Source organism: Bufo bufo, chromosome 11, assembly GCF_905171765.1.
Source record: "Bufo bufo chromosome 11, aBufBuf1.1, whole genome shotgun sequence".
NCBI lineage: Eukaryota > Metazoa > Chordata > Amphibia > Anura > Bufonidae > Bufo > Bufo bufo.
Window position 1 is genome coordinate 38,039,291 of NC_053399.1, and position 23,837 is coordinate 38,063,127.

At 41.1% G+C, this 23,837-nt stretch overlaps 1 protein-coding gene across 4 annotated transcripts in view; it reads right to left on the minus strand.

The window, feature by feature from the left end:
• Positions 1-23,837, minus strand: part of PAPLN (papilin, proteoglycan like sulfated glycoprotein) — a 116,978-nt gene that overhangs the window by 24,806 nt on the left and 68,335 nt on the right. For all 4 annotated transcript variants that reach the window (XM_040411608.1, XM_040411610.1, XM_040411606.1 and 1 more), the window contains 4 exons: positions 11,312-11,386; positions 10,775-10,850; positions 7,985-8,075; positions 864-969 (listed from right to left, as the gene is read on the minus strand). In XM_040411608.1, coding sequence (XP_040267542.1) covers positions 864-969; positions 7,985-8,075; positions 10,775-10,850; positions 11,312-11,386 — 348 coding nt within the window. The remainder of the gene's footprint in view (positions 1-863; positions 970-7,984; positions 8,076-10,774; positions 10,851-11,311; positions 11,387-23,837) is intronic.

Below are 23,837 nucleotides of genomic sequence, written 5' to 3' on the forward strand. Positions count from 1 at the left end.
CAAGCTACTTCACAACATTGAGCTAAAGAGCTGCCTCATCCTCTTCTCGGCTTATGATCCTGAATACAGCTAGATAAGATCTTCAGATGAATCTCTGTGGGAATGGAGTCCATGAGGAGACATGAAGTGCAAAGAGGACAGACTTTGGTAATGGAAACTGCATACAAGTGTTGCTGCTCATCAGCCACAGCCCCACATCCTCTCCGTACTTCATGTCTCCTCGTGAACTCTATTCCTACAGAGTCAGCTGAAGATCTTATCAGCTGTATTCAGGACCATAATCCCTAACAAGCAGAGCAGAAAGGAGGATGAGGCAAGCTTTTTAGCTCAATGTTCTGACGTATCTTGTCCTCCTGTGTGATTAGGACAGGTTTTGCGTGTACTAATAGGACAGCGGCCATTTAATTTTTCCTAATAATTGCTCCCTAGACAAAACGAGCCATTATAACTAATGAAAGGTATTTGGGAATATATTTATGATAAAGTAATATTTAAGTATTTTCAGTCATTTTTTTTTCTTAGTTCCCAGAGAACCCCTTTAAAGAGGTTCTCTGAGACCAGGAACCCATGATCAGGGGTCCGGCCATGGTGTCCATCTATAACCTGGGCAGGAGCAGAGACAAGTGCTCCTTCTATAGATCCTATAGGGTAAAGCCACACAGAGTGGCTGCCAGGAGAATGCTGATCAGCATTATGGCACACTTTGTAAACTGGTTACTAATGACAGCACAATTTTGCAGGTAAACAGCAGCTATACGCCATTGACAATAATTATCCAAACTAAGTTGACATGCTGTACAACTTGCACCATCTGCCAGCCACTCTGCGTGGACTAAACTAGACTACCAAGGACATATACATACCATAACTGGGTTTACTTTGACATCCTTCACCAAGAGGACCAGAGGCTTTATTGACATTATCAAAGCAGCATCCATATGTAGAGGTTCTGCATTCACCTGAAGGCATCTAGAATCATATACAACCAGTAATTACAATGTCCCAAAGTACAAATTATCATTCCATATTTTGACCCTTAAAGTTTATGTATACCATTCACGTGGACAGAAATATTTTTACATATGTTAGTGATAACCTTGAGTAATAGTTTTTAAAAATTCAGTCTACAATATTTCAATTTTAGACCCCAATATTCATCTTACAACCTGCACCTAGTAACAGACTTTTCTCATGTGGGCTTGTCCCAACCAGTATTAAATGCTTAATATTCAAGGTAAAAAGGTGGGATAGACGGCTCTACTGCTCTAGTAAATGGTAGAGGTGCAGGACTGCTTGGTCTGACTCACCCAGTCAGGAGCATAGAATTACAAACAATAAGGCTGGGTTCAGACCTGAGCGTCTTTGATATGCGCGTTTAACGCGCGTTTTTTGCAATAGTAGACGCGCATTTGTGTGATTGACTGCAATGTCCTATGGCCACAAACGCGCTGTAAAACGCCCCAAAGAAGCTCAAGTACTTGTTTGAGCGTAGGGCGTTTTACAGCGCGTTTTTCAGCGCTGTAAAACGCTCAAGTGAGAACCAGGGCCATAGGGAAGCATTGGTTTTCATGTGTTGAGCGTTTTACAGCACGTTTGAACGCGCTGTAAAACGCTCAAGTGTGAACCCAGCCTAAGGGATAAGCAGGCACACTCTAAATTTGGGTACAAGAGTAATTTATTTATGTTCTGGTATTTATGTCATAGGTATATTTTACCTACCTATGACATAAATACCAGAACATAAATAAATTACTCTTGTACCCAAATTTAGAGTGTGCCTGGTTATCCCTTATTGTTTGTAATTAAATGCTGAATATATTGCACAACAGACGTGATTCTCTACCTATGTATTGCCTTCCGAGTTGCCTTATCCCCTCTCCACACTCTGATCTGTATTGTACAAACTCCTTCCCCTCCCTGGTGCTTTCTCTAAGGAATAATGCACACAAACATGTTCCATCTGTGCTGCGGTCTGCAATGCACGGGCACGGAGTGTGGGGCCGCCGCATGCGGATCGCAGACCCATTCACTTGAATGGGGTCCACGATCCGGGTTGCGGTGCAGAGGCACGGACAGAAAACCCATGGAAGCACTCCTCCGTTCTGCACCTCCCGGATTGCAGACCCATTCAAGTGAATGGGTACACATCTGTGATGCAGGGTGCACACGGCCGGTTCCCATGTATTGTGGACCCGCTGTTTACGGGCCGGGCAATCGCCGTGTGCATGAGCCCTAACACAGAGAAGGAAAAACTGTCATTTCCTAATGTGCAATTTTCTTACAGCTACAGTTCCATCTTTTTTTTATTAAAGAAATGGCTCTAGGATATCCTTCTTCTACAGAAAATTTCTGTCATGTTTCTCCATGGTAGTCATGGCAAAAACTACAACAGACTGATAAAAAAAAAAAAAATTGCAGCATGCATGTTAACATTAAATATTTATTGAAGTTTTAAGGAAGTTACACAGTCTTCAAAATCCAATGAAGCGTTGGCAGCAAGCAAACATAATAATAACAGAATACAATTAAAAAAGTTCCAGTGATCTCCAATGTTAGACATACGACAGTTAATATCCCATTAATTTAATGTGAATCTAAAGTTGGTAATGGAAATCGTGTTAACCAAGGACTCCAGGATTTCTGGAAAGAGACTATAGTGTTTCTCCGATGTGCTATCAATTTCTCGTACATGCAATGCAAAGATGGGATTCGTGTAGATTTCCAATTTCTGGCTATCATACGCTTAGCAGTCAGTAAGATATGACATACTAGTTTACGGTGAGAATGTGTGATCTGGTCTATGCCTAAGGATAAGAGAGCTAGACCTGAATAAATCCTGACATTTCTGGCAGTGATGTTTTGAAGGAGCTTTTCTATGTCTGACCAGTAAGAGCTAAGCGCGGTGCAGCTCCAGAACATATGAAGGATGTTTCCAAAAGATCTCTGGCAACATCAACACTTATTTTCTACATTCGGAAAAAATTGGTTAAGTCTGGCGGGGGTCTAGTACCATCTAGTCAACAGTTTGTGATATCCCTCTAAGAGATTTGAACAAGCTGTGGATTTTAAGGTGGAATTAATCGCTGTCTGCCAATCTATGTTCGAGTAAGTACACTGAAGATCTTTTTCCCAATTCAGCATGTGTGCTCTCTACAAAGGAGAGATCACCCATAATGGTTCTATATATTAAACTGGTAGAAGTCTGGGTGTCTTCATCTGGAAGAAAGAGGTAGTTATGGGAAAGCGGAAGAAAGAAAGTTTTGGTAGAGAAATTCCTCAAGATGTGAGATATTCTTAAATAGTCAAACTGACTTGAACTAGGGATGGTATAAAGGGACTATATGGAAGAGAAGGGTCTCAGTGTGTTACCATCATAGATATTTTAAGAAGTGGATTCCCCTGTTTTTCCAAATTGCCATAGAGAGGTCTGGCATAAAGTATTCCAGTATCTCTAAGGGAAGGGGAATTTGCTTCTTGGGGCTGATTTTGTGCACTTTTTAAAGTAGAGACTGCCATATTTGGATTGAGGCTTTCAGATATAAAGCTAAAGGAAGAGGCGTTGAGGGTCAATGGCATGAACCAATAGTAGTGTGTTAAGTGGTCTGCCTGAATTGAGTTCTACTTCTATTCCCGGCCACCCTATTTTATGGTCTTGTCGGCACCAATATCTCAGTTGCTTAAAAAGGATTGTTTCATAGTAGAGTTGGAGATTCGGAACACTCAAACCTCCATTTCTTCTATGCGAAAATATGATGGATGCAGCGACTCTATGATTATCTCTTCCCCCTATGTAGGAGAGCATTTGCCTTCTGAGTTTATGCAGTAGTTTGTTTGGTAGAGGTATCGCAAGAGTGCGAAAATAGTACAATATTTTAGGTAATATCATCATTTTGTAAATCACTATGCGGCCCGGCCAAGTAAGTTCTATTTTAGAGTATCCTTACAGTTCTGATTGTAGGGACTTAAGTAGAATATCATTGTTGCAGGGGAGTAGCTTAGAAAGTGGGAAACATAGTTGAATCCCCAAATATGTTATGGAAGAGGATGCCCATTGGAATGGGAATTCTCTTCCTATTGCTTCCCTTAACGACGATGGAACCTTAATAGCTAGTATTTGAGATTTAGTCTCATTGATCTTATAATAAGATACCTCTCCAAATGATTGGATAATACTCAAAGCCATCCTTAAGGAATTTAGTAGGTCTGATAAGGTCAGGATCAAGTCATCCGCGAAAAGACCTAGTTTGTGTTGTCTATGTCCAACTGGAATGCCTCTAATGTCCCCCGACATCCTAATCCTTTCCATCACATCAAGAAAAGGAAAGTGGAAAGAGGGCATCCTTGGCGAGTGCCGTTGGTAATGGGGAATGGTGTAGAGAATGTGCCATTCACTAAAACTCGGGCAGATGGTTGGGTATATAAAGCTTGTATAGCTTGGAGTATGGGGCCATGGAAGTCGAATTTAGCTAAAACCACAAATGCGAATTCCCAGTGAATTTGGTCAAGCGCCTTCTCTGCGTCCAAGGTTAGAAGCAGAGAAGACGCTTGTAAACTTCCGTCTTTTTGCATTATCCCTAGAATTCATCTCGTGCTGTTTGGGGCTTGCCTACCTTTTGCAAATCCCACTTGATCGCTGTGGATTATTTGCGGGAGAACTCGCAAGAGTAAAAAAGTTATAATTTTAGCTTATAATTTAATATCACAATTAAGTCGTGAAATGGGGCGAAAGTTAGCTGGGGAGTCTGCTGATTTACCAGGTTTAGGAAGTGACTATGGTAGCTTGAAGCATTTCTGCAGGTAACTGTTCTCCCTTTAAGACGGTGTTAAACATATTGACCAAATGGGGCAGTAGCAGGGAGTGAATATCTGGTAATATTCGTTTGAGAAGCCGTCAGGTCCAGGGGCTTTATTAGGTTTAAGAGCTTTTATAGCCGCCATGACCTCTGCTGGAGAAATAGGAGAATTAAGGTTGGTAGCCTGTTCTTCATTTATGAAGGGAGATTAATGCTCTCCAAGAAGTAGGCAATTTTCTCAGTTGTGGGTTGGGGAGTTAAAAGGTCTGATCCCAGATTATATAGTTTGGTGTAATAGTTGCTTAAGGCATCCGCTATGTCTTTGGGATGGTTAAGTTTAGTAACGCCATCAGCGTCTAACACATATGGTAGATTAGATTTTTGCAGCATTGGTTTTACTTTCCTTGCCATTATTCTACTAGACTTATTATGGGATTTATAATAGGACATTCGGAGGGAAGCAATCTGGCGGTCATAATCTATTTGTAACACAGAGTGTATTTCATGGCGGAGGGACATTAGGGATTTGTGTAAATCCGGGGAGGGTTTTTCCTGTATCATATCTTCTATTTTGGTAACCTCAGATAGTAGTGATGTGAGTTTGGCTTCTTTACCTTTTTTAAAGTGGGAACTTTGTTTTAAGAGAGTTCTCCTGATGGTAGCCTTATGTGCCTTATGTTATCGGTATTATTAGTAGTAAAATAATTGGTTAGATAGGACTCAGTTTGCTCCTGATATCTGGGATGTCTGAGTAGGTATACGTTATTTCTCCATGATCTCTTGGGAGAGAAGCTCGGGGAAAGTGAAATGGTACAGAATATCGGAGCATGATCTGACCATGAAGTTACTCCTATTTTAGCTGAGCTTAATCTGGAGAGCAAAGATCTATCAACAATAGCAAGATCAATCAGAGAAAATGACCTATGACGTGAGGAGTAAAAGGTAAATTCCCGAGAACAAGCATTCAGGCAGCGAAAAGTATCATATAAACAAACATTTCCCAGCCATTTTCCTAAAGTTGGGGTAGATGTTCTGCCGCTCCCTGTGGAGTCAAGATGTTTGTCAGGGATTATACAGTCCTGATCAAAAGTTTAAGACCACTTGAAAAATGGCAAAAAATCATATTTAGCATGGCTGGATCTTAACAAGGTTCCAAGTAGAGCTTCAACATGCAACAAGAAGAAATGGGAGTGAGACAAAACATTTTTTGAGCATTCAATTTAATGAAAACAACGAATAAACTGAAACAGGCTGTTTTTCAGCTGATCAAAAGTTTAGGATCACATGTCTTTAAAAGGCCAAATCTGTGCAAAGATGTGGATTCATTGTCATTTTTTGTCAGGTAGTCACACGTTGTGATGGCAAAGGCAAAAAAACTCTCCCTTTTTGAACGTGGTCGGGTTGTTAAACTGCATAAGCAGGGTCTCTCACAGCGCGCCATCGCTGCTGAGGTGGGACGCAGTAAGACAGTTGTTTGGAATTTCTTAAATGATCCTGAGGGTTATGGAACAAAAAAGTCAAGTGGAAGACCCCAAAAAATTTCATCAGCACTGAGCCGGAGGATCCAATTGGCTGTCCGTCAGAACACTGGACGATCCTCGACTCAAATTAAGGCCCTTACTGGTGCTGACTGCAGCCCCATAACCATCAGACGGCATCTGAGACTGAAGGGCTTCAAAAACAAAAAAACGTCTTCAAAGACCTCGTCTCCTTGGACGCCACAGAACTGCTCGTTTGGACTTTGCAAGAGAGCACCAAACTTGGGACATTCAAAGGTGGAAGAAAGTTTTATTTTCTGCTGAGAAGAAATTTAACCTTGATGGTCCTGATGGTTTCCAACGTTACTGGCATGACAAGCAGATCTTACCTGAGATGTTTTCTACGCGCCACAGTGGAGGGGGTGCCATAATGGTCTGGGGTGCTTTTTCCTTCAGTGGAACAATGGAGCTTCAGGAAGTGCAGGGGCGTCAAACGGCCGCTGGCTATGTCCAGATGTTGCAGAGAGCATTCCTCATGACCGAGGGCCCTCGTCTGTGTGGTAACTAATGGGTTTTTCAAACAGGACAACGCTACGGTACACAATGCCCGCAGGACAAGGGACTTCTTTCAGGAGAATAATATCACTCTTTTGGCCCATCTTGCGTGTTCCCCTGATCTAAATCCAATTGAGAACCTTTGGGGATGGATGGCAAGGGAAGTTTACAAAAATGGACAACAGTTCCAGACAGTAGATGGCCTTCGTGCGGCCGTCTTCACCACTTGGAGAAATGTTCCCACTCACCTCATGGAAACACTTGCATCAAGCATGCCGAAACAAATTTTTGAAGTGATAAACAATAACGGCGGAGCTACTCATTACTGAGTTCATGTTTGGAAGTTGGATTTCTGTTTTGGGGGGGGGGGGGGGGTTTAGGTTTTTTTTGGAGGTGTGGTCCTAAACTTTTGATCAGCTGAAAAACAGCCTGTTTCAGTTTATTCGTTGTTTTCATTAAATTGAATGCTCAAAAAATGTTTTGTCTCACTCCCATTTCTTCTTGTTGCATGTTGAAGCTCTACTTGGAACCTTGTTAAGATCCAGCCATGCTAAATATGATTTTTTGCCATTTTTCAAGTGTTCTTAAACTTTTGATCAGAACTGTATTAAAATCTCCACATAACAATGAAGACCCCTTTTTTACTGTCTTAATTTTTTTTCATCACCTTATTTAAAAATTGGACTTGAGATTTATTAGGGGCATAAGTATTTGCCAACGTCATGGTAGTAGATCTTATCATGCCCACTATTAGAAGATATCTTACCTCTTTGTCTATCAGTACATTGTCTATCTGAATATGTAAGGAATCTTTTACAGCTATGGCTACACCGGCTTTTTTTTTTTCTGAATTAGCAAGAAAAACCTTGGAAAAGCCTTTATGTGAGAAGGTGGGATGTTTTAGTCCATGCTGCAATTTTTTAAGCACTAAAAACATTAGTTTTAAATATGAGCAGCTATACATAAAGACAAAACTTAACATAAGTTTTTCCTATGACAAAAGCAACATTTAATCAACATTATTTCTGATATTTTAAATATACTGAATATTCCCCATCACCGTCCCCCAATAAAATTTACAGTTTACGTCCTGTTTAATATATATAAAAAAAAAAAACATAATGAAAACAGTTAGGGTGGCAGTCCTATTTCACTTACTGAAAGGTCAGCTCTTGTGTTCCTTTCACTTGGACACCCTTCATTGTTGAAGCCTTGAGCAAATGTTACACCATCAGAGCAGCATCCGTACCTACAAAAAAAAAAAAGATATAGATATATATATATACAGAAATGGGCTTCATGCACACAACTGTGTTCGTATTGCGGTCCACAAACCACAGATCCGCAAAATACAGACACCATCCATGTGCAATTTGCACTTTTATCACTCCCATTACTAGAAATGTGTATTCTTGCCTGCAGTACAAACAAGAATAAAAGATGTTCTATAATTTGTGCAATAGACATATGGATGTGGACAGCACATGGATGACATCCGTGCTCTGTCCGTTTTTTTGCGGACTCAGAGAAATTAATAGGTCTGTGTCTGATCTGCAAAAAAATGCGGATCGGACACTGGTGCAAAAGGCAATCATATGCTTAAGGCCTTATGCAGTTTTACATCCATGTAGCTGTAAAATCTGTAAATCTTAGGCTACTTTCACACTGGGGTTTTGGCTTTCCGTTTGTGAGATCCGTTCAGGGCTCTTACAAGCGGTCCAAAACGGATCAGTTTTGCCCTAATGCATTCTGAATGGAAAAGGATGCATCAGTTTGCCTCCGTTCCGTCTCCATTCCGCTCTGGAGGCGGGCACCAAAAATGCTGCTTGAGCCGAACGGATCCGTCCTGGCACACAATGTAAGTCAATGGGGACGGATCCGTTTTCTATGACACAATCTGGCGTAATAGAAAATGGATCCGTCCTCCATTGACTTTCAATGGTGTTCAAGACGGATCCGTCTTTGCTATGTTAAAGATAATACAAACGGATCTGTTCTGAACTGATGCAGACGGTTGTATTATCTGAACGGATCCGTCTGTGCAGATCCATGACGGATCCGCACCAAACGCGAGTGTAAAAGTAGCCTTAGTCATGTACATACAGTATATGCACTAAGCTCAGTGTTCATCTTGCTGCCTTTAAAGGGAACCTGTCACCTCTACTATGCTACCCTTACTGAGCGTTTCTAAATGTTCATTGTGTTACCCTAAACATATAAATTACACTTTTAATTTCATTTGAAGACGAATTCAATAAGTATTATGCATTTTTGTACTTCCTGCGCCATAATGGTCTGGGGTGCTTTTTCCTTCAGTGGAACAATGGAGCTTCAGGAAGTGCAGGGGCGTCAAACGACCGCTGGCTATGTCCAGATGTTGCAGAGAGCATTCCTCATGACTGAGGGCCCTCGTCTGTGTGGTAACGACTGGGTTTTTCAACAGGACAACGTTACAGTACACAATGCCCGCAGGACAAGGGACTTCTTCCAGGAGAATAACATCACTCTTTTGGCCCATCCTGCGTGTTACCCTGATCTAAATCCAATTGAGAAGCTTTGGGGATGGATGGCAAGGGAAGTTTACAAAAATGGACAACAGTTCCAGACAGTAGATGGCCTTCGTGCGGCCGTCTTCACCACTTGAAGAAATGTTCCCACTCACCTCATGGAAACGCTTGCATCAAGCATGCCGAAACAAATTTTGGAAGTGACAAACAATAACGGTAGAGCTACTCATTACTGAGTTCATGTTTGGAAGTTGGATTTCTGTTTTGGAGGGGGTTAGTTTTTTTTTGGAGGTGTGGTCCTAAACTTTTGATCAGCTGAAAAACAGCCTGTTTCAGTTTATTCGTTGTTTTCATTAAATTGAATGTTCAAAAAATGTTTTGTCTCACTCCCATTTCTTCTTGTTGCATGTTGAAGCTCTACTTGGAACCTTGTTAAGATCCAGCCATGCTAAATATGATTTTTTGCCATTTTTCAAGTGGTCTTAAACTTTTGATTAGGACTATATTATGTCAGAAAAAACCGATTCGTCCCCATTGACTTACATTGTGTGTCAGGACGGATCCGTCTTGCTCCGCACCACATCACCGTTTTTCTGGCGGCGATGGGGACGCAACCAAATGGAACAGAATGCATTTTGGTGCATTCCGTTTCGTTCAGTTTAATTTTGTCCCTATTGACAATGAACAGGGACATAACTGAAGCATTTTCTTCCGCTATTGAGATCCTATGACGGATCTCAATAGAGGAATTCAAAACGCCAATGTGAAAGTAGCCTAAGTTGTAATACCATACACAATCTGTGGACAGGTGTTTTTTTGAAGAATGCAGCCTTATCTAATACTGGTCACCCTCCGTTTTCAGATGCAGAGTAACAGATTTCAACATCATTTAAGATAAGGCTCTGTCCACACTTTAACGGGTTGTACTCTTGCTGTCAAATCAGGCAACCACACAAGACGTTATTGAAGACTTTGGGCCCATCAAGATTCCTCAGTATCCGTTGAAACATTTATGCAGTATAGCTTTAAAGGGAACCTGTCACCGGGATTTTGTGTATAGAGCTAAGGACATGGGTTGCTAGATGGCCGCTAGCACATCCGCAATACCCAGTCCCCATAGCTCTGTGTGCTTTTATTGTGTAAAAAAAAATGATTTGATGCATATGCAAATTAACCTGAGAGGAGTCCTGTACGTGAGATGAGTCAGTGACAGGTTAATTTGCATATGTATCAAATCGTTTTTTTTACACAATAAAAGCACACAGAGCTATGGGGACTGGGTATTACGGATGTGCTAGCGGCCATCTAGCAACCCATGTCCTCAGCTCTATACACAAAATCACGGTGACAGGTTCCCTTTAATGGTTCCCTATTTAGAGCCATTTTTTTTGTATAGATTAATAGTTACAGGCTAAAATAAGTTCTGAATCTAGTGACATACCTACTGCGCCTGCAGTCTCTGCGATTTGAGGGAAGAAAGTTATCTTCTTTAGGGGCAGGAAGAGGGGGGGGGAGGGCTAGTAAAACGGAGATAGAAAAATGACAATAAATTGTACAATAAATGAAAATTTCAGAATGTTAATTTTCATAATATTTTACAGTTGCCTTGGTCAGCCTGATGTCTGATGAGGACCGCACAAGGGTGCTGTGGGACAAAACATGGTCCTTGTCCAAATACCTTTAAAGGAACATTCTGCTCAAGGCTGATGCACTTTGTTATGTTTCAGGCCTTGCACTAGTTATAGCATATCAGTTTTATCCGACCTGCTCCTTTAAAACATACACAAACAACTATATAAAAATAACTGTATTGCACAAGAACATATCTGTGTAAAGTGTCATGGCTACTAAAATGTAGTACTAGAACCACATTTTGTTCAATAAGCCAAAAAGTCATTTGAACTTCAATAATATAATTGTTGCTTTTATGTATGACTTTCGTTTATAGAAAATATTTTTAAAAATTGCTTATACTTACTGGGCTGCCTGTACCGTGCAAGAGAAAACTGATCTGAATTATCATAGCCCCAGGTGTCTTGCATACTTGGAACCTCTAAAACACACAAAACACAAAGACCAGAACTTATGGCTACTGTAATACTGGCATATTTTTCCCTTCTCACAATAGCAGCAACATCCGAACCTATGCAGATCTACTAAATGGAACTAAGATCACTATAATACCCACTGTGATCCAATTTCGGTTTACAGGGAACAACGGGGGGTCCAAGGGTTGTAGCCTTAAAAGGGTTATGCCATGATTGATGTCAAAAGTGAAAATATGATATCGTATAGTACACGACAATCTCTTTCTAGCAAAGCTAGAACCAGCCCTGTACCTCACATGGATCCAGAGATCTCCCCGTTCATTGCTCTGCTAGATTTATATCAAGCTGACAGCTCAGGGGGCGTGTCCTTTCTGCAGCAGCTTTCCCTGTAACTGCCACAGCTTCTAACAGAACATATTGCTGGTGGCAGTTGAAGATGTAAACTGAGCACAGACAAAAAATAAAGGAAAAGAACAAACAGCAGGTGGCGCTATACAGATAAATTTTATTGAATAGCTCACTGGCTATACTAAATTTTTAATTACATGCAATTATAAAAGTATTCAGATCCATGTACTGGTTTGAAAAATGTAGAATATGGTTTGTGACACAACCCCTTTAAGACAGTATTATTACTGTAACAACTGTGGAAGTAGTATCAGAAGCTCTGAGGTAAGAGGAATTTCTAGTTTAGAGGCAGAATTTAATTTAATTTTTATAGCACCATATTCTGCAGAGCTGTAGGGATATTATCACTCACATCACTCATATGGATACAGAACTGAAAATATCAATGTGGGTCAGAAAACTGGGACAAAGTCCTCAAAAATAAAAATACAGCCACAAAATGGGATATTTTTAAAAGCATCCTAAAATCTAATTGTGAGAGGTACATACCTTATGGGAATAAAAGGTTAAGGAACAAGACAAAAACAATGTGGATAAATAGAACTGTAAAGAAAGCAATAAATGGTAAAAAGAAAGCATTTAAATCACTAAAACAGGAGGGTAGCGAGGAAGCACTGAAAAACTATAATAGAATATGTAAAAAAACAAATAAAAGCAGCCAAACTAGAGACTGAGAGATTAATTGCCAAAGAGAGCAAAACTAACCCTAAAATGTTCTACAATTATATAAATGGTAAAAAGTATAAATCTGAAGGTGTCGGCCCTTTACAGAGTGTTGAGGGGGGAGTTGCAGAGAGGGATGAGGAGAAAGCAAAGCTATTAAATCTTTTTTTCTCCACTGTATTCACTGAGGAAAATAAACTGTCAGATGAAATGCAGAATGTAAAAGTAAATTCCCCATTAAAAGTTTCTTGTCTGACCCAGGAAGAAGTACAGCGGCGTCTTAAAAAGATTAAAATAGACAAATCGCCAGGACCAGATGGCATACATAGGAGAATTAGGTAATGTCATAGCCAGACCCTTATTTCTGATATTTAAGGACTCTATACTGTCAGGGAGTGTTCAACAGGATTGGCGCATAGAAAATGTGGTGCGAATATTCAAAAGGGTCCAAAAACAGAGCCCGGAAACTTTAGGCCGGTAAGTTTAACATCTGTCGTGGGTAAACTGTTTAAAGGTTTTTCTAAGAGATGCTATCTTGGAGTACCTCAATGAAAATAAGCAAATAACGCCATATCAGCATGGCTTCATGAGGGATCAGTCATGTCAAACTAATTTAATCTATTTCTATTTTGCTATAGCTATAGAGCCGTTAGCTGATATGATCAGGCAAGATGAAGAAATTGTGGGATTCAGGTTTGGTGAACACGAGGAAAAAATTGCTTTATATGCAGACGATATTATGCTGTTTGTAGGCTCTCATAGATCACTTGTGAAGATTTTCCAGGTATTTGACCAATATGGCAAATATGCTGGGCTTAATATAAACTGGTCTAAATCAGCCTGTATCCCGCTTGATCCTCTGAACAATTTTATACCAGGAGCACTGGAAATTAAGATGATCAATTAACCCGTCAAATATCTGGGCATTCAAAAAAAAACAAATCCTAAGGACTATATTCAGTTAAACGTGGCTTCTAAAATACAAGAAATTAGGAAGAAAATAGACGCATGGAAAAGATTATATGTCTCGATGGCAGGACGGATCTCTGATTAAAATGTGCCTACTACCTTCCCTAAACTATATATTGTGGAATTCTCCGGTAATAATCCCCCAAAAAAACATTTAAAATAATAGCTAGCCTTTTAATGGATTTTATAAGGAGAGGGAAAAAACCAAGGATAAAAGCACAAATATTGTATATCCAAGAGAAGGAGGGTGGTTTATCAGTCCCAGATTTGGAACTTTATTTTGTTGCTGGCCATATAAAAAACATGATAGTGTGGAGTAATACGCTAAGATATAAGTCTATGATCACAGGGGTAAATTATCGGCTAGAAAATAGTAATATCTTCCAATTAATAGAAGCGGGAATTTTGTCACAACAGGGAAGTAGTAAGATTCTGATATTTGAATTGATGGATAGGGTCTGAAAGGAAGCAAGAGTGTTGTGGTCCCAGCTTGGACCCCATGCTGACACCTTATTGTGGGATAACATCCACTTTACAGAACTAAAATCAATCGAGCAGAAAATTTGGTGGAAACATGGAGTCTACAAACTGGGTCAGGTATGGAGACAGGGGGACATAATACTATATGAAGATCTTAAAAAGGAGTATGGTCTGGGCAATATAGAGCTGAGGTTCTTCTATCTGCAACTAAAATAAGCACTGCAAACTTTGCTAGGAAAAGGTACACAAATGGATACCCTCCCGCAGCCATTAATCAATATCTTCAAGATAACACCAGGGGGGAAATTAATTAAAAAAATGTATGAATGTTTGTTACATCAAAAGACCAAGAAAAAAAGCAGTCAATAGTTTAATGCATAAATGGAAAGATGCTATAAACCCCCAGCAAGAAGAGTTTTGGGAATTGGCCATAAAGGAAAAAAATAGAGTTTCAAAGAACTTTTCCCATAGGATTACCCAATTCAATATATTATACCGCCTTTATTACTCCCCTAAGATATTCATGAAGTGCTATAAAACTAAAGTGTTTAGTGGTTTAAAATTTGGGGAGGAAGGGGTGGATGATGTCCACATACTCTGGACATGTATAAAGACTCAAGAGTTCTGGGGCAAGGTCAATGACAGAATAGAGCAATATCATCGGTTTAAAGTCCCCAGTCAATTTGAGATATGTATATTAGGGGTGATGGATAAAATGGATACCCCACAACATTGGGAAATCGCTTCCAAACTCCCTTTTCAAGCTAGGAAATGTATTATTGGACATTGGGGAGGCGGTGTGGTTCCCACGGTTAGGGAATGGGAGAAGATTACTAGAATTTCACTTGCTAGAGAGGAATTCCATCTGGCAAATATCAAGAAAAAACATAGATTTGTTAGAACATGGCAGAAATGGCTAATATAGCTTCCCCCCGGGAGATGATGGGTGGTACAAGTTGGACCGAGGGGAGTGGGCGCGGGAGAGGGGTTAGAGACAGGAGTATTTTTTTTTTATTTTTTTTTTTATTTTATTTTTTTAGAGGGAGCAGATAATGAATAAGGGAGGTGGGAGGGGAGGGCAATATAATGTTATGTATTTTAAAGATTGTCACAATTCTTTTTGTATGAAGTAAAAAATAATAATAAAGATTTAATTTAAAAAATATATAAATTTAATCTGTTTCTATGAGGAGGTAAGTTCTAGACTTGACAGCAGCGAATCAATTGAGGTTGTATATCTGGCCTTCTCCAAAGCATTTGACACTGTACCGCATGAAAGGTTAGTATATAAAATGAGAATGCTTGGACTGGGAGAAAATGTCTGTATGTGGGTAAGTAACTGGCTCAGTAATAGAAAACAGAGGGTGGTTATTAATGGTACACACTCAGATTGGGTCACTGTCACTAGTGGGGTACCTCAGGGGTCAGTATTGGGCCCTATTCTCCAATATATTTATTAATCATCTTGTAGAAGGCTTGCACAGTAAAATATAAATTTTTGCAGATAACACTAAACTGTGTAAAGTAATTGGCACGGAGGAGGACAGTATACTGCTACAGAGGGATCTGGATAGATTGGAGGCTTGGGCAGATAAGGTTTAACACTGACAAATGTAAAGTTATGCACATGGGAAGGAATAATGCAAGTCACCTGTACATACTAAATGGTAAAACACTGGATAAGACGATCCGGTGAAAGAGTCGACTTAACACATTGTTTATATATTTTTTCATCCTAGCTGGGGATGACCCCTTTTGTTATATGGTCTATCTCACTTCCTTTTCCCATCTCGTTCTGTTTAATTCCTTATGTTACAGAGGGATGAAGAAGAGTACGCTAGACCTTAGGTAGAGCGTGTGGACCACAGAGGGCGCACGAAACAACCGGTCAAAGACAATATTTTGGTTTCAGCAGTATTCCATTTATTCGTAAGACAACGCGTTTCGGGGTGCTAGGGTCCCCTTTATCAAGTCTGAGCCGGAAAGCTGGAGGGATTTCACGGCTCGTCTGCAGAGGCACGTGTAGAACGCTGACCTCCAACTGATGCAACCACAATAGGTGAGCAAACCATCTCTTTCATTAGAAATCTGATTTGCTGAATTTACTTACCCTATGAGCGCCTTCTCTATCCTATTGGCCATTATCTTATGTTACAGAGGGAAAAGGATAAAACGGCTCCAGAAATACAGTCCTGCATGAAAGGTACCAACAGCAGCCTAACAGCAGGAGCGTGAGTAACCTGTGGGACTGTCTCAAAAGACTCGAGTCCGTGCGATTTCTAATGCAGGACTGGGTTTTGCTGCGTATTATGTTGGTCCGGTTTGGGGTTGTTCGCTCATGTTGGACGGGTTATGGGGTCAATTACTGGTTACTCTACATGAAGTTTGCTAGTAGGGGGGCTAAATTAGGCGGGAGGGAGGGGTTAACACACTTCAGCATTGAATGGCCCTCGAAATTAGGGCAGGGGTTGAGGGCCCAGTGGATCACGGGTAATGATGACTCATATGACTAAAATAATTAGCTGGAATGTGAGGGGAATGGCCAATGCGACTAAACACCAGAGTATATTTAATTACTTGCTGAGGTTTCATGCAACTTTATACTGTCTACAAGAGACCCACTTGACTAAGCAGTCACTGCACAATGTAAAGAAGACATGGGTGGGCTTCTCGGTGCATGCTGTATTTTCCTCACATTCCAGAGGGGTCAGCATCTTGATACATAAAAGTGTGCGGTTTGAATGTATGCGGGAACATGTTGACTCTGAAGGGAGGTTCATATGTTTACTCTGTAATGTGGATGGAGTGAGAATGATTTTGGTAGTGGTTTATATTCCCCCACCTTTCTTGGTGGTCCGCCTGAGACTTATATTGGATATCCTGGCTCAATATGCAGAGATCCCTTGGCTAATAATTGGCGACTTTAATACATAAGTACATAATACGGGCAAACAACCGGGTCCATCTCCCTTACATACCATTATGAGGGAGGTAGGACTGTTAGATATTTGGAGGCTACAACATCTGGCGGAACTTAGCTATTCATGTAATTCGTCCACGTACTCCTCCCTATCGCTATACTCAGATCCAAGAGCGTGCATTAGAGCCAACAGGGTAGTGTCTTCGCTGTTTAGGCTGACTAGGGGGACTCGACAGGGATGCCCACTGTCCCCCCTATTGTTTGCAATAGCAATCGAGCCACTTGCAGCTGCAGTACGCTGCTCCCCAGGAATCCAAGGCTTTAAATATGGATCAGTCCACAATAAAATAGCTATGTACTCTGATAACACACTGCTATTTTTGGGGGATACGTCCTCATCTCTGTCAGAGGCCATGTCACTAATTGGCAGTTTCGGTAAGATGTCTGGGTTGACTATAAGCTGGCATAAATCGGCGCTTTTGTTTCTGGATGGTCAAATTTCCTTGAAAGTTGCTGAGGAAAACAATATTCCTTGTGTTAAAACTATACAATACCTGGGGATTAACATATCTCTTAGGCTGGAAGACTTTGAGGAGATAAATCTAACACTGTTGCTTGCAAAGTTTAAAATCCAGAATAGGACGTGGTGTAAACGGTTCCTGTCGGTAGTGGGGAGAGTTAACCTCTTAAAAATTATTATGATGCCACAACTATTATACGTGCTTCATAACGCCCCAATATGGTTACCACTAAAAAGGTTCCAGAGAATCAATTCCATTTTCAGGGAGCTGGTATGGAGGAGAGGTCCACCTAGAATTAAAATGGAAACCTTACAACATGCGAAAACAGCGGGGGGCCTGTCATTGCCCAATCCCTGGATATACTATCTGGCGGCCCAATGTCAGCATTTCAGGGGGTGGATAGCTGCAGCTGAACGTAGTCAGACGCCGGCAGTGTCCCGCGCTGCCCGACTCACGCTGGAAACAGACCGTCCACCACGAGGGAGGTAAGAAGCTTTTGGATATAAGCTGCTATATTTACAGCAATTACGGGACTTTGTAATATGACTCGGCAAACTGGTGTATAAAATCAGCACCCAAGGTTTGGGGAATATACAAGAGACTGAAATAGGTGATCTCTATACCTTTTATCTATATTGGAGCCACTACCAGCATATATCTGTGCAATAGACCTGTGATTGGAGATCTCCTGGACAGGAGAATTCAAGATACCTCACTCAATTAATGGACTTCCATATGATACTTATAGGTATATGACTATCTGGTCCAACACCAGCAATTGGACTTTAGCACACTGTGCATACCATCCCATTCACCTGCGATATCTATAAGTGTATCATTCCAAGTACACAAGTTTTATGTTTTTATTGTATTTTATCATTGTATGACTTGATTTTATGTTTATACACGTGTCGATTTATTGGATTTAATTAAATATTTTATGTACTCTATGATACAAATGAAGTGTGCTCGCCCATTATTCTAGTTTTATCCATTCACCTTTTGAGGGTGGGTGTCCCTCACATTTGGGCTAGCAGCACCTGTTCCACATCTCCGTTTAGAGTGAGCCACCGCCCTATTGTTTGCTCAACATTTGCTCATAGTTCAAGACCTTAACCCTTCCCCCCAACCTTCTCCCTGCCCCCCCCCACCCCCCTCCCTCCCTCTCATAGTCAGGTTACTGTAACTGGGAATCACTGTCCCCTCAGAATCCACTTCACACATTAAAACAGGGCAATCCGAGAGCAACCTGCCCCCCAACCTACAATAAACATAACAGTTAATAACACATTTCCTCAGGTAGAGAATCCTCCCCACATCTGAGAAATACATTTTACTTTCTTTACCGCCTGCTCCCTCTTCAGGAACTACCATGTGGTAGCATTACATAATACACTCCTTAACTGGTGCAAAATTTAAAGCAATCCTAGAGTGCAAATGCATATATAAAGTGAACATAAGAAACATATATCTGCCTCCTTCAAGTGTCCAGGGCTCCACTTCTCAATTGTCGCTCGTGGACGTCCAGCCACTGCGCCGCCTCCTCCGGATCTTCAAAAAATCTGGTGGATCCCAATGCCACCACACGCAGTTTAGCAGGAAACAACATAGCGTACTGGACTTGTAGAGCTCTCAGCCTTTTCTTTATATCCATAAATCTACTTCGCCTCCGCTGCACTTCGTTGGAATAATCCGGAAATATGGACAATTTAACCCCATTCAGGACCATCTCCTCATTGTCCCTTGATTGCCGCAGGATAGTGTCCCGGTCTTTAAAATGCAGAATCTTCGCCAGTATGGGACGGGGAGGTCTGCCAGGCGGAAGCGGCCGCATGGGGACTCTGTGCGCCCGCTCCACCGCATATAAGGAAGATAGACCTTTTTCATGAAATAGTTGATGTAACCATTTTCCCACAAATTCGGTGGCATTATCCCCCTCCGTCTTCTCTGGCATACCCACAATCCGCAGATTATTCCTTCTGGACCTGTTCTCCAGATCATCCGTTTTGGCGTATAAAGCAGCTATATCTTTAGCAGTTGTTTTTGCCGCCATTTGCAAAGGCTGAATAACGTCCTCAATGGTGGACACCCTCTTCTCCAATTCAGAGGTGCGTTCTGAAATTTTGTGTAGGTCATGCCTAATTAAAGACACATCCGACCTCAGGCTGCCAACTTGCACTGTAAGCACCTTCAGTGTGCTGTTACAACTGGCCACAGCGGCCATGATATCTTTTAAAGTAGGCTCTGCATCAACCATAGCTTTAGGGCCTACCGCGTCTTTTGCCGGCCGTGCAGGGGTTAATGGCGGCCAATTTACCGCATCTAGGGCCTCCCCATCGGTGGATCCATCCTCCTGTCCAGAGGAGATATGAGCGTCCATCTCCTTTTCCTCGGCCCAGTCTCCCACATCGCTATCCGTGCGAGCAAACCTGCTCAGCTTTGCGGCCGCAGTCTGGCTCAGCTTGGGCTGTAAGGCCGGCCCCTCTTCTTCCTCGGCGCCATGCCGGCTCACCTCTGGCCTGTCGGATCGCGGCCCTTTACCGGACTTCCTCGGCATGTCGGCGCTCAGTAATTTACCACAGCACCCTCCTGTCGTCTCTCAACCACCAGGTAAGGAAGGATCAGCGATTTAGGGGGTTGCTACCACTCTAAAGTCAGGATATCTGCAGGAGCTCAGTGCGGTGCGACCTACTCCATGCGCTCTCAGGCCACGCCTCCCATCAAATGCTTTTAGACAAATTCCTGGAAGCATATCCACTATCCAGAATGAAAGGGTGGGAGAAAGATGTCGGGGAGATATCCAAAGAACAATGGGAGGACATCCTAGAAGCTGTACCAAAAACATCTTTAAGTGAAAGTGGGAAATTGTCACAACTATTTATTATACATAGGATTTACAAAACCCGAGTGTTTTTACATCGTATTGGCATCAGGACAGACGCAAAATGTCCAAGATGTCAGATGGAACCAGCAGATCTAATACACATGATATGGCAGTTCCCAAGATTAGATGGCTTCTGGACGGATGTACTAGACCTTATACACAGAACCTTCCTAATACGAGTACCTCGTGAGCCGAAGATATGTATTCTAGGTTATATGTCCGAGATTGGAGCGGATGAAACAGATAGGATAGCGGTGGGAAGACTACTATATGTAGCCAGGAAACTCATAGTGTTACACTGGATACAAGCATTTTCCCTGAGACTGGAGGAGTTCCGGAATAAAGTAAACACGATGCCTAACATATGAGAAAATTTGTAAAGCTTTGGAGTCCATGGCTGAGTAGAGCATGATAAGTCATATGTGGTCGATCAATGCTAAAAGGTGGGGGCGGGGGTAGTTGGGTATGTTGAGGGTTGTGCTTATTGGCGCTATTTTCTTGGAAATTGTATTCAAATTCCGTACGATACTGTTCTTTGTATTCATCTGAACAAAAATGTATCCGTATTTGATTTTATGAAAATACCTTAATGATATACAACAAGCTATTGATAATAAAAATTATCTGATAAAAAAAAAAAAAAAAAAAAAAAAGAAGAGTTCAAGAGGGGCCTGGATGTATTTCTGGAGTGTAATATTATTACAGGCTATAGCTACTAGAGAGGGGTCGTTGATCCAGGGAGTTATTCTGATTGCCTGATTGGAGTCGGGAAGAAATTTTTTTCCCCTTAAGTGGGGAAAATTGACTTCTACCTCAGAGGGTTTTTTTCTTTTGCCTTCCTCTGGATCAACTTGCAGGATAACAGGCCGAACTGGATGGACAGATGTCTTTTTTTCGGACTTATAAACTATGTTACTATGTAGAAGTGCTCCTCTTGACATGGTATCATTGAGCAGGCACCTAGGCTAAATGCGAGGGGGGGTCCCCTTAACCCCCCCGTGTCAATTCAGACCTGCGGTTTGCGGCTTTTTATTGTGCGGCGGCGGTAGTCGGCGGTGCCATCGGGTCCCCATGGGGCTGTGAGCGGGAACCCGATGGCATGGAAGGCAGCGCGATGCCTAAGGAAGGCATCGCGCTGCCTTCCGGTGAAGAGCCTGTGAGATCCAGCCCCCTGGATCTCACAGGCCGGAAGCTGTATGAGTAATACACACAGTATTACTCATACAGCCAATGCATTCCAATACAGAAGTATTGGAATGCATTGTAAAGGATTAGACCCCCAAAAGTTCAAGTCCCAAAGTGGGACAAAAAATAAAGTGAAAAAAAAAGTTGAAAAAATAAAGTTTTCCCCCCAAAAAAACTAAAAGTGTCAAGTAAAAATAAACAAAAACGTCATTTTCCCCAAATAAAGTAAAAAAAAATTGGTAAAAAATAGGGGGGGAAAAAAGTATACATATTAGGTATCGCCGCGTCCGTATCGACCGGCTCTATAAACATATCACATGACCTAACCCCTCAGATGAACACCGTAAAAAATAAAAAATAAAAACTGTGCTAAATAAACACTTTTTTTTGTCACCTTACATCACAAAAAGTACAACAGCAAGCGATCAAAAAGGGGTTTGCCCACCAAAATACTACCAATCTAACGTCACCTCATCCTGCAAAAAATGAGCCCCTACCTGAGACAATCGCCCAAAAAATAAAAAAACTATGGCTCAGAATATGGAGACACTAAAACATCATTTTTTTTGTTTTAAAAAAGCGGTTATTGTGTAAAACTTACATAAATAAAAAAAAGTATACATATTTGGTATCGCCGTGTTCGTATCAACTGGCTCTATAAAAATATCACATGACCTAACCTCTCAGATGAACACCGTAAAAAATAAAAACTGTGCTAAATAAACCATTTTTTGTCACCTTACATCACAAAAAGTGTAAGGCCTCTTTCACACGAGCGTGACGGATTAGGTCCAGATGCGTTCAGGGTGCGTTCAGTGAAACTCGCACTAATTTTGCAAGCAAGTTCAGTCAGTTTTATCTGCGATTGCGTTCAGTTGTTTAGTTTTTTCCGCGCGGGTGCAATGCGTTTTGATGCGTTTTTCACGCGCGTGATAAAAAACTGAAGGTTTACAAACAACATCTCTTAGCAACCATCAGTGAAAAACGCATCGCACCCGCACTTGCTTGCGGATGCAATGCGTTTTTTCACGCAGCCCCATTCACTTCTATGGGGCCAGGGCTGCATGAAAAACGCAGAATATAGAACATTCTGCGATTTTTACGCAACGCAGAACTGATGCGTGAAAAACAACGCTCATGTACACAGAGCCATTGAAATGAATGGGTCAGGATTCAGTGCGGGTGCTATGCGCGTTCACGTCACACATTGCACCCGCGCGGAAAACTCGCTCGTGTGAAAGGGGCCTAATAGCAAGAGATCAAAAAGTCATATGCACCCCAAAATAGTGCCAATCAAACAGTCATCTCATCCCGCAAAAAATGAGACCCTACCTAAGATTATCGCCTAAAAACTGAAAAAACTATGGCTCTCAGAATATGGAAACACTAAAACATGATTTTTTTTGTTTCAAAAATGATATTATTGTGTAAAACTTACATAAATAAAAAAAAGTATACATATTAGGTATCGCCGCATCCGTGACAACCTGGTCTATAAAAATATCACATGATCTAACCTGTCAGATGAATGTTGTAAATAACAAAAAATAAAAACGGTGCCAAAACAACTATTTCTTGTTATCTTGCCTCACAAAAAGTGTAATATAGAGCAATCAAAAATCATATGTACCCTAAACTAGTACCAACAATACTGCCACCCTATCCCGTAGTTTCTAAAATGGGGCCTTTTTTTGGAGTTTCTACTCTAGGGGTGCATCAGGGGGGCTTCAAATGGAACATGGTGTCAAAAAAACCAGTCCAGCAAAATCTGCCTTTCAAAAACCGCATGGCATTCCTTTCCTTCTGCACCCTGCCGTGTGCCCGTACAGCTGTTTACGACCACATATGGGGTGTTTCTGTAAACTACAGAATCAGGGCCATAAATATTGAGTTTGGTTTGGCTGTTAACCCTTGCTTTGTAACTGGAAAAAAATTATTAAAGTTGAAAATCTGCCAAAAAAGTGAAATATTGAAATTGTATCTATTTTCCATTGATTCTTGTGGAACACCTAAAGGGTTAACAAAGTTTGTAAAATCAGTTTTGAATACCTTGAGGGGTGTCGTTTATAGAATAGGGTTATTTTTGGGTGGTTTCTATTATGTAAGCCTTGCAAAGTGACTTCAGACCTGAACTGGTCCCTAAAAATTGGGTTTTTTAAAATTTCTGAAAAATTTCAAGATTTGCTTCTAAACTTCTAAGCCTTGTAACATCCCCAAAAAATAAAATGTCATTCCCAAAAGGATCTAAACATGAAGTAGACATATGGGGAATGTAAAGTATTAAACCTATTTTTGCAGGTATTACTATGTATTATAGAAGTAGAGAAATTGAAACTTGGAGATTTGCAATTTTTTAAAAATTTTTGTAAAATTTGGTATTTTTTTATACATAAAAATGATTTTTTTTTAACTTCATTTTACCAGTG